The sequence below is a fragment of the Haemaphysalis longicornis genome, unplaced genomic scaffold, assembly GCF_048455015.1.
Source record: "Haemaphysalis longicornis isolate Haplotype H1 unplaced genomic scaffold, Haemaphysalis longicornis Haplotype H1 scaffold_1, whole genome shotgun sequence".
NCBI classification, from domain to species: domain Eukaryota; kingdom Metazoa; phylum Arthropoda; class Arachnida; order Ixodida; family Ixodidae; genus Haemaphysalis; species Haemaphysalis longicornis.
Genome location: NW_027526203.1, coordinates 242,782,944 through 242,795,038, shown reverse-complemented (window position 1 = coordinate 242,795,038; position 12,095 = coordinate 242,782,944). Strand labels below are relative to the sequence as shown.

Sequence of the window (12,095 nt, the reverse complement as noted above, 5' to 3'; positions counted from 1 at the left end):
AAAAAAGCTCAAAATTAGCCATATAATCTAGAATATAGTAATATTTATCGAGCACTAGTTGATTGTGAGCTTTACCGCGCCGTCGTTACGCAGGCGACGAGGCGCGCCGTAGTGGAGTGCTCGGGATTAATTTTGACCACCTCGGGATCTTTAAAATGCGCCGAAATCTCGTACACACGCGCGTTTTTGCTTTTCGCCTCCAGCGGAAACGCGGCTACCGCGGCTGGGAATCGAACCCGCGACCTCGTGATCAGCAGCACAACGCCCTAGCCGTGGACCTTCAAGGGCCGTGCTGCGCAAGCGCGAGGAGCATTTAGTTGGATTGGATTGGATTTGGATTGGATTAAATTGTATTGTATTGTATTGTATTGTATTCCCATTTTGAGTCCAGGTGAGTAGAGAATTGGGTCTGCACATTCGCCGGTCTGCGCATTCCAATGGAGTGACGTCATAGCCGCGGCCGACGCACTGGCGCCGGCGCGTGCCCAGCTGTGCGCCTCAGTTGCGCAGTAGCCAAGTCTGACGGTGCGCCGGAGCCGCTTGATAGCCGTTTCGCGTGGCTCCTGGAGAGCCGTGCTGCGAATGCGCGAGGAGCAGGGACTGGACTGGACTGGACTGGACTGGACTGGACTGGACTAGACTAGACTAGAGTAGACTAGACTAGACTAGACTGGACTGGACTGGATTGGATTGGATTAGATTGGAAATCGTTTTCAGCGTACCCGCCGCGGTGGCTCAGTGGCTAAGGCGTTGCGCTGCTGAGCACGAGGTCGCGGGTTCGTTTCCCGGCCGCGGCGGCAGCTTTTCTGATGGAGGCGAAAAGCAAAAACGCCCGTGTGTACGAAATTTCGGCGCACGATAAAGATCCCCAGGTGGTCAAAATTAATCCGGAGCCCTCCACTACGGCGCGCCTCATCGCCTGCGTTGCGTCGGCGCGTTAAAACCCTCAATCAATCAAATCGTTTTCAGCAGCAGTATGCAGGATAATAAGCTAATCCTAGGCAACAAGGAAACCTTAGAATAACCAGCTGAACCTTAGCTCACGCTACGTATATCCTGGCATAGCCGAGCTAAGCCACTGCTAATTTTTTAGTTGGCTGCCTGGCGCCAATCATTGTTTGCCGGAAAGAGCTTGCGATTGTGTCAGGTCAGCGAAAACATTCAGGTTATTTTAAAATTCGTGTAATAGGACGCCATACACCCCGTGTTGTTTCGTGTTGGGACACACTTTAGTTGGTTTCTGGTTGCAATCTAGGCTTTCTCTTGTTTTTGCGAACCTGGCGTTATTCTTTTGCCGATGTTCTATCTAGGTGACACAATGTTGCCGCCAGCGTCATTTTTGGTCGTCGGAGAGGTGCTTTGGTGGTGGCGTAAGTTGTGGGCATGACTGGCAAACGTGTGTGTCAGCATGCGTCTACACAAGACGCCTAGAACTAATTTCAGAGCGAAGCGCGACGCCTGCTCAAATGGCGTATCCTTTCTTTTGCTTCGGCCGCAGTATCATTGTCCGCCTTTCCACAATCTAATTGCCTCTCCTCAGCATTCCCGATTCCGGCGAGCCCTCATATCTGGCTGCCTCAGCTGTACCTTCCTGTTGGCACCGATGACTTATTTCTGCGGACGCTTGATGAGAACGGCTGATACTAGCGCACGGCTAGGAGCCACGGCAAAATCCCAAAATAAGCTTCTTAACGCTCAAAAGGGCATCTGCGCAGGGACATATTTAGTATTTGTTACCCCAGTATTTATTCCAGTGCAGCCGATTTACAATACGCCACTCCGGTGCTCCTCCTCGCCACCGCCAACCCCTCTTTCACAACTTGTATTCCCCTCACCACCACCGATGCCTCTTTCACTGGTTGCGCAATCAGCTGACGACAACGGTACCGCCGTTACCAGGAGATTGCTGAGAATCAACACAAGCGCGCATGGGCGTACAAAGGACCGAACGCGGCCGCTGCCGAGCATGCAGCCGCCGCTGTTGCCGCCTTAAACTCCACATCGTCGAGTAGCTCGAATCCCGCCCGGTTGAAGAGCAGCTTTAGCCGTTTGGTACGCCGGCATGAGCCCATAAGTTTTCTTCAGCTTCAAAAGCTTTCCGAGCCACATTTCCACCGTGGTATATCACGCCGAAGTACGCACCCATCACCGGTTGCTGTGTGCGCAGGTCGGGGGCCAAAGGAGAGCGGCGGGCGCGTGCAGCTGGGCTTCATGCCTTTACCGACAACATGCCCATTGTGCTGGTGGGAGATTTAAAAAGTGAAGACTCAAGGCTCAAAGCGCACTGTCCGCTGTCATCTGCAATCTAGCGATTTGGGTCTGGGTTGGTGTGAAGAAAGACAGTAATATGCCTACAAGGGGGAAAGAAACGGAGAGCGGCATGTTTGTGCGCTAGAATAAAGCTCGAGGCTTTCCAGGTTTTAACTCGCTATGGGCCGGACGTATATCGTTCGCTTGTAGGAGGAAGAGCGGGAATTGAAGAAGGAGCCATAGCCGAGCTAAGCCACTGCTAAGTTTTTTAATTGGCTGCCTGGTGCCAATCATTGTTTGCCGGAAAGAGCTTGCGATGGTTTCAGGTCCACGAAAACTTTGAGGTTATTTTAATACACCCCATGTTGTTTCGTGTTGGGACACATTTTAGTTGGTTTCTGGTTGCAATCTAGGCTTTCCCTTGTTTTTGCGAACCTGGCGTTAACCTTTTGGCGATGTTCTATCTAGGTGACACAATGTTGCCGCCAGCGTCATTTTCAGTCGTCGAAGAGGTGCTTTGGTGGTGGCGCAAGTCGTGGGCATGGTTGCCCGAACAGAAGCACGAATGGGCACAAGAACTACGCAAAGCCGCTGTAGTCGCCATTGCCGCCTCAGGTTCCAGCTCGTCGGGTAACTGCGAAGCCCTCTCAAATGAAGAGCAACTTGTTCAGCGCAAATATTACTTGTTCAGCGTAAAGAGAACTCAAAGCGACATTTTTGATGGTGTCTTTCACTTCGAAGCATGCGCACATAACCGGTTGCAGGTTTAGGCGTACACCGGTTGAGGGCAATAGGAGGGGCGGAGGCGTGCACGCGCAGCTATTGGTTTCATGCCATTTCTGATGACATGTCTGTTGTGCTGCCGGAACATTTAAACGGGGACGTCAAACGGCCCACGCTGACCTGTCCGGTGCCCTCAGTGGTAGAGCGCATTGGGTTGGTGTGTTATACAAACAACCGGAGAGAGACAACAGACGGATAATGTTTGTCCGCTAGAATAAAGCTCGCTTCATTCCAAATCTAATTCAGTTAATTGGGTAGGAAGTATGCTAAGTTCCCAATCACAAACCAACTTTCTTGTTTCGTGCACACCGGGGACTGCGTCCAGCTTCGCCGGTCATCCTTCTTCACAGAGTGCAAGGGCACTAATTTTTATATTCACTTAATTTTTTTTCAATCTATTTCCCACCAGGTGAACAACGGGCATAAAGCTCCTTGATAGACACCACTAAATATGAGTATTCGTGAGGAAAATACTGCATATTGCTAGGAACAATGTTACAGTGGCCATATCAAGTTTGAATAAAATAGTATAAAGGCAAAGAAAAAATCCCGGGCCATTTCCACTAAAATGAAACCTGGGGAGGGGGGACGCATGACGTATATTCTTGGCGCCTTGGCGCTTTTGCCAACGGAGATGTAACCGTTTGGGGTAGAGATATACAGCTTTGCTAAAAGTCTCTTGTCTTTGAAGCACGAAGCTCGCAAGCGCGAGGCGTAAACGAGTGTGCTGGTGTTTTAAGTGCGAATGCACTTTATAAGCGACCCCAAACCATCCACCGCCGGCGTCGGCGGCGTCGGCGTCCGCAGTGCTCCTCTATAAAGAAAAGAAACAGCATCCGGCGCCAGGTTTCGATCCGCGGACTTTGCGGCCGCAGCGCGACGCTCTACCGACCAAGCCACGGACGCGACGTGATATCAGCGTTAGTGACGCGCCTTATATCTTTAACGCATTCAAACTACGTCGTCAGCGGCGTGCGTTGGCGACTCAGCGGCGTTATAGCGGCTTGATAACTGCGTGGTGTACACGTGATACTACAAACCCGATGGAAGAGATGGAAGAGAAGGCGGCGAGGCGGTGGGCTGCGGGGGCCGAGCGCAAGCGCCGCAAGCGGGCCGACAACCGTGCATTCGCACTTTCACATTCTCCCCCTCGGGGAAATGCGGGGGAATTTTTTAACTTTTTTATTTTAATACGCGTTACGAAGCGCTCCAGAGCGAGGCATAAACGAGTGTCCCGGTGTTTTATTACCGTGAATGCACGAGATGACGATTACGACGACGACTGCAGGAGACGCCAACAGCTCCAGCCCCTGAGGGGCTTCGCAACTAAAATTGAACAGAATGAGAGCGCTAGGCACACAATAGTACAGGGGCACATTATATTTATATATAAATAAAATGGATATATAAATTTTATGTGTCCCTGTGGTTCGATTGTGTGCCTACCGCTCTCATTTAATATGCTCCCATTGTGTGTCAGTGCGCATACCTATAGGGATGCACAAACGGGACATACTTACAGAGAAGCTCAGCAAATGTGCAGTGTGTTGGTCGCTCAATTAGAGACTCATCTAGTGGGTCTGAATCTCGCATAGCGTTGGGGACAAATAATACTGAAAAAATGTTGTTCGTACAAAAGCATTAAATGCGGAAACGATACTTTGCTAGGATGGCGAAATTCTGCACCGAGCTGGCGTCAGCAAAGGGTGCCCAGCAGCCGCGGTGGCCCGGTGGCTAAGGCGTTGTGCTGCTGAGCACGAGGACGCGGGTTCGATTCCTGGCCGTGGCGGCCGCTTTTGTGATGGAGGCGAAAAGCGAAAATTCCCGTGTGTGCGAGATTTTGGCGCACGTTAAAGATTCCCAAGTGGTCATCCGGAGCCCTCCACTAAGGCGCGCCTCATGGCTTGCGTTGCGTCGGTGCGTTAAACCCTGCAATCAATCAATCAATCAATCAATCAATCAATCAATCAATCAATCAATCAATCAATCAATCAATCAATCAATCAATCAATCAATCAATCAATCAATCAATCAATCAATCAATCAATCAATCAATCAATCAAAGGGTGGCCAGAAAAGCGAAGTCCGGAAAGCACGCCACCTCTCATACCGGAACTGGCGTTGCCGCCAACGCCTGCCGCAGCAACACTCGATGCGCGCTCAATTTTCGTAACTTGCGACGCGTTCCATAGCGCTTTCATCAGAGTACGCACACACTGACCCAGCATCCAGAAAGGCAGCGCTCTCTCCCCATGCAGTGAGTCCTATATCAAGACCCGCCGCGGTGGCTCAGTGGCTATGGCGTTGTGCTGCTGAGCCCAGGGTGGCGGGTTCGATCCGGGGCCGCTGTGGCCGCTTTTCTGATGGAGGCGAAAAGCGAAAACGCACCGGTGTTCGAGATTTCCGGGCACGTTATAGATCCACAGGTGGTCGAAACTATTCCGCAGCCTTCCACTATGGCGCCCCCCACAGCCCAGGTGTAGCTTCGGCGCGTTAAACCCCACAACCAATTAACCGAGTCCGATATTGAGTTTGCAGGCTTTGTGAAGACATCGTTAAAGGAGTTGTCCATGGACGTATACGTACCTAGCCAAAAGATACACTTCAGTGTTTTTATTTGATACGGATGTGCGTAGTGATCGCCCGGAAGTTTTTTGTGCTAGGCGTACACTATATTTACATCAACGCAACAGAGGCTAAAGGAACTCCTTCAATTTATATCTTTAAAAAAAGATTGCCTATGCATATGGATCGCTTTAGGCAGCAGACTCCCTCACTGTCATGCTTTGCGTCCCCTGCCCTTTACAACCATGGCTGCCTGCATTTTTGAAGTGCCTTTACTGTCTTCAGCCACTTTTGTTTTTGCTGTGAAGTTCAGTTCAAGTAAAGAGACCGAACGGTGCACGATAACTTGCTCGGTTACAAAATTTGCCCTTACACATACTAACAAAAACTTCGCGTTATAGACCCTTTGCAAAAAGGCGGACAACACTGAGAATTCAGCGGTGGTAACACTGGTGGTGAGCGCGACGACGCCATTAGAAAGGAAGCAGGTCGTATCAACGCCGTTGCGGTTGCACGTTTTCGCCCACGGCTTCACGAGTCTGTTGCCCCACGAGTCTGTTGCCCCATCGCCGTAGTCATATTTCTCTCCTAAAGTGGTGTTTTGCGCTACCTTTCGAAGATTAAGGCTGGTCAAATCGCTTCCGCTTATCTACCCCGCTGCACAACGGCTCGTCTGGGGCGAGTCGAGACGTGCCCTTCTTTTCTCCTATTTCTTCTGTGTTTGTTCCTTCCTCTGAGTTCCTCTCAAGGTCGACTGCCTCTGCTCGCTGCTGACGCACGCGTGCGACCTATCGCTCCCGCACCGATCGACCTATCGCACCGATCTGCCAATATTGTACGCATCGGGCATGACTTATAATGTTACGCAAGTTATGATTGCAGTCATTGGGGTGTTCGGTAAACTGCACCACTGTGCAGAGTTGACTGGGTGCTCCCTTCTGCCTTTTCAAGCGCATGGGGCTGGCAGTGTAATCTGTGGTGCAGCTTTTACGAGCACGTTCGGCTGGTCTCCGTTGGGACTACGGATCCATTCGTTCCTCACCCACTCCTGCACTTCACTGGGCTGCACCGCCATCACTGACGCTAACATGAAAGAGGAAACATCACTTCCGGTGATGGTGCTACGGCTGGCGTCCCTAATAATATGATATAACTTTCAAGTATCACGGCAACAAACTTGTATACAATACTGAAATGCGTGCCACGGGCTGCACGGACGACACCTTGCAGTGACACCCGGTTGGAGATAGCTTACATCTGCGCGTGCGCGGCCACCCTGATACAACCAACATGATTTTGCGCTTTTGGCCACCGCTGCTACGTTATCAGGAGTGTTGTTGGTCGCACCGGCCAGGAGGCCCGCCCGCGCCGCTGCTGCTTCATGATTCGTCTTCCACGTATGTACGGAAAAAGCTCCGCCGCGTCATCGTTCCGTTAACCCGCTACGTGTCATCGAGCGTAAAACGTTGTTAATTTATGCGCCTGAGTTGGTAGCCGGTCGACGGCGTCGAACGTTGCATCTTCTAGAGCTGTTTTTATCTCTCAAGTGGCCATGCTTTCACGTCGATGACCACACTTAACAAAGTGTGAGCGTATGGTTGGGTGCGATTATAGCGTATATTTTCCAGCATATATGGAAGAGGTCTGCTGAAGCACAACATTGTTACCAGGATAACTTTATTACATGACACAATATTTTATGGGATCATGATAGCTATAAGATAACGCGACATCATTGTTTATTCATTCAGTCGACCTTCGAAATCCTTGAGTGAGAACTGGCGTCGACACCTGTCGTATAAAAAATCCCCTGGAAGCCTCAATGAATTGAAAGGCAGTTAGAGCGAACCAAAGTATGACTGGGCATTAGTGGATGAACCTGCGAATCAAGAAGGACGGCAATGCGAATTAAGAGTAATGAATGTGAATTTAGAGAAATAAAAGTGAAATAACTGGAACGAAAGTGAACTAAGAAGACGCAGCAAATTAACAGGGATACCGTACAATGTTAGTGGAAAGAGGCTAATACTCCTTCAGTTTTTTTTTTCGTAAAATGTTATATGAGTGTGTGATCGATGCACCTAAAGGACCAAGAAAAAAAGACACTCCCCAGTGCTGCCATATCTTTTTTCTTCCCGTGATGTCCGCTCCTTTCCTTCGGCTCCCCTTGGTAGCGTCTCTCATTTCATTCTGTTTGTCTTGCGTGTAGTAATGTATTGCATCTAAGCATGTGCAGTCGCGAACAAATGAAATGCGAACACGAAAATATGAACCAGAACACGAAAAACTGAAAAAATACTGTTCATGGAGGTTCAACAATGGCGCGCTATTAGTATATTTAAAATGCCACACTTCCCAACTTTGACACTGTAATTCAATTTGACTTGCATAGAAAGAAATCGCACTCTTTGCGTGTTCTGGTTCATATTTTCGTGACCGCGTTTCATTTGTCCACTACTGTAAGTATTGCATGTAAGCAAAATGAACCAATTAGTACAGCGTAATCTACGTCTGCACTGTTTTTCATCCTCTCGCGGAATGTGCACAACATCAGCGTTTTTGTGAATTTTCTCAGGTTTGACCTATTGTTTTTCGTATGTCGCGGTGTCAAGAAAATTACCCAGCTTGTACTAGAAGTGCAAGGCTGGAGAAACAGCAGAGCTGGCGGCCCCTCTCCCTTCCTCGGAGACCCGGCTGTTGCACCTCACATGGATTTCCGAACTTGCCGTTTTCAGTTCTCCATGACTGGCAGGCCCGGATCGTTTTAAAAAAAAAAAAGTCCGCAAGCTATCACATATCTCCCAAAGTGGAACGCGTTAGAACGCGCTAGAATCCGCGGCAACGGGCTTCACGAACTCGGCGTCTGTAGCGGAAGCTCGGCGTCCGTGCTCCCCACTTCAGGCGCGAACGCACGTGAACTCGCGAGGAGAAAAGCACGCGAGAGATCACGCCACGAACGCAATCGCATAGAAGCCGGTTTCATAACGCGAGGGACCCAGGTTAGATTCCGACCACAGGAAGCGTTTTAGATGCAAAGCTTGCTCTCGGCTCCGTCGTCCGTCGTCCGTCCATCCGCCGGCCCAGGAAGACACCGGCAACACTGCCGCTCCAGGAGAAGCGTGCTCGTCTCGTGCCGGCCCAGGAAGACACCGGCAACACTGTCGCTCCAGCATCTCATGGTCGGGGCTATGTCCCTTCCTTGTTGTGGTGCCGTCCACACCCCCACTGCGCATGCTCGGCTCATCTCGGGCCGGCCCAGGAAGACACCGGTAACACTGTCGCTCCAGGAGCCATTAAAGGGTAAGACACCACCGGGCGTTCAGCAAGCCGAGCATGCGCAGTGGGGGTGTGGACGGCGCAACAACGACCAGGGAGGGACATAGCGCCGTCGTATCTAATAAAATTACACCATCTTCCCGTATAGGGGAACCCTGAGTAGTATGCGAAACAGCCATGGGCTCAACGCAATTTCCCATTTCGTAGTTCCGGTAAGTGAAAAGTGTGGTAGTTACCATGGAAACCAAACTAAATATAACGGTAGCTACGTACCTCAACCTAACGGAAACGACGAACTGAAAACTAATGGGCACTTGAATCGACCCCATGGCTGCTTTTCATACTACTCAGGGTTCCCCTACGGGAAGATGGTGTAATTTTTTTCCCCTGGTTTGTCTTTTTTTTATTTCATGCGGTGCTGGTCATATAATTTTTTTCTTGTGCTTTATTTAGAAGTTAAGTTACCGCTTTTTCGTTCCTTTATTATTTATTTCGAGTCTCCCAAACCCCAGTGTGCATTTTCCTTCCCGTCTTGTAATTAGGCGGCCTGGAAGGGCGAGATGCACTCGCGTACGCAAGCGGGAGGGCCGAGGGGGCCGTGGCCCCCTCCGAATTTTTGGGAGAGGGGATGATTTTCAATGCTCGATCAAATACGAGCCATTATTTTGTTTTTGGGTTTGTTCGTTTTTGCTGTTTTTGTTAATAGTTATTAATTTTGTTTGTTTCTTTGTTATTAATATTATTTGGTAATCTTTGTTTGTTATTATTTTCTCCATTTTTTATGTACACCTCCCCCCCCCCTCCTTACGCCGAAGAAAAATTCTGCGTATGCTACTGGCGAGATGGAATGGTTGTTGCACGCTGTGCGCCTAAATTTGTTGTTAGGTTTACTGATTTTTTCCGCTTCAAAATTAACCCATTTGGCTCTAATACTGCGGAAAACGCCTATCCGGACTTTTCTTCCTTGTAGGTGTTGCGCGCTGCGTGCCAACATAGCCTTTTGTTCTTGTCCAATTAGCTGCACAATTTATTGTTCCACCCCACTGCTTACCCGTACCCCTGAGACCTTTCGGGTGGCCCAGTGTTAGGTTGCCGGTTTCACGGCGTTAAGGTCCCGGGTTCGATTCCCGGGACCTCCCTAACCACGTGGGGGTCAGCCTGTACCATTTCGTGTTTGAGTAGGTCTCCTCTGTTGCAGCGAGTACTGTCAAACAATTTTGCATATACAAAGAAACTAAAATAAGTAGGATATTAATTATAAAAGCGATGGTAACACGTCCCTGTCCTACCATGTGACTTAACTCCGCTCTCAGCCAATGCAGACATATGGAGGACTTTACCCTTCGGAATGACATTTATAGCGTGACATCCCCGCATTCAGTTCCAACCCCTAATTTCTTCAAAAAAGCCATCCACCGCAGCAGCGTGCCACGTACATACGTCATTAGCGCAGCGGCACGACCCAAGCCTCTCCCGGCCATTGCTCCCTCTCTGGCGAAGCCATCTGCTCTGGCCCGCTCCCCTCCCCGCGAAACTCTTAATGACTACGCAGTGTTGCCCAGAGAAAAGAAACGGACTGATTTCTACGGTGGCACACCATGACGAAGGCGTGATATGAGGCTTCTGTACTACAACCCGTAATAAACATTTTATTAACCACCTTTCTCTTGTGGCTTTGCTCACAGACGTATAATGCAACATTGAAATAGACACGCGCAGAAGGCCACGAACACGTCCACTGACACCACTTTGTCTTTCACTACATCACTATCGGAAGCACTTTTCCACGAAGTAGTTGGCGAAGCAACCAGCAGCGCAAACTCAGTCAATGCACCACTATTGTACTCCACAGAGAGTGTCCTGGCTCCAGTGCCGCAAAATGCAAAAAAACAGGGTGTTCCTTGATGTTCTCTATGTTTAACACCTGGCTGTTTCCTTGATTAAACATTTGTCTTCCCATCGTGTGACTTAGAGCTTGGACTTTTCGCTCTCATAGGCCGCGTTGTCAATGCCAGCATTCTCCATCTTCTTAGCTTCGTTCTCTATAATGATTTTGGTCTCAGTTTCACTGCGCACTTTCTTAACTGCGTCATTGCCTGTCAGTGCCACTTTCTTGGTCCCGGACATCTTGGACGCCTTCTGGGCTCTGTTTACGGTGGTTTCGAAGATCGCATTCTCGATGCGCCCCACGGGAGCCTCCGTGGATATGTAGAGCAAGTAGCCGAGGAAGAGGCTCATTCCAAACAGGCCGATGGCAGTGTTGAGCTGGAATAAAGAATTTCAGGTGTTAACTCAATGCATTTCAGAGCGGCATCACACGCGGACGAAGATTTAGCGTACACACGACGAGAACGACGGCGGACGACGGGCGTCTTTCTTGCCGCGTGTTCTACATCTTGCTATGTGTCCTACCAACTACCACACTTTTAGGGATTACCAATGCAGCCGCAGGCGAATGTCGAAATACGAGGGGAAACATTGGCTCACACGCTGTGTGTGTGTGTGTGTGTGTGTGTGTGTGTGTGTGTGTGTGTGTGTGTGTGTGTGTGTGTGTGTGTGTGTGTGTGTGTGTGTGTGTGTGTGTGTGTGTGCGGACGTGTGCATGTGTGTGCGTGCGTGTTTGTGTGCGTGCATGCGTTCATGAGTGCATGCGTGCGCACCTGTGAGTACGCGTGTGCGTGTCAGAGTGCGTGTGTGTGTGCACGCGTGTGTATGTCTGCGTGCGCGCGCGTGTGTAAACACGTACGTTAATATATCTGTATAGGGCACAAACCAAAACAAGACTAAATAGGGACAATTCAAGCTTGGAAAACCTCGTAATACTCTTTTACAGTTGCCATGACCAATTGCTCATTGGAAACAGCTGGCCTCAACGTATTAATTAGGCAGGTTGATGTCAGACCGGAAATAGAACGGCCATGATTATTACTTGCCCCTAAATTGGGGGCTAGCACGTAGCCTTTTAGATGCGGAGCGTCTTATGCTCGGGGGTATGTCCCGCGGCGTCGGCGGTGGTCCGGCGTCCGCACACCATAGTTTCTTGGCCAATCCCCCACGTCTTATACTCGGGGGTATGTCCCGCGGCGTCGGCGGTGGTCCGGCGTCCGCACACCATAGTTTCTTGGCCAATCCCCCACGTCTTATACTCGGGGGTATGTCCCGCGGCGTCGGCGGTGGTCCGGCGTCCGCACACCACCGTTTCTTGGCCAATCCCCCACGTG

General features: G+C 50.1%; 1 protein-coding gene across 2 annotated transcripts in view; it reads right to left on the bottom strand.

The window, feature by feature from the left end:
• Positions 1-10,503: 10,503 nt before the first annotated feature.
• Positions 10,504-12,095, bottom strand: part of LOC144143387 (nose resistant to fluoxetine protein 6-like) — a 69,451-nt gene continuing 67,859 nt past the window's right edge. For both annotated transcript variants that reach the window (XM_077675155.1, XM_077675151.1), the window contains exon 15: positions 10,504-11,139. In XM_077675155.1, the coding sequence (XP_077531281.1) occupies positions 10,843-11,139 (297 nt within the window). In that variant the 3' untranslated portion in view covers positions 10,504-10,842. The remainder of the gene's footprint in view (positions 11,140-12,095) is intronic.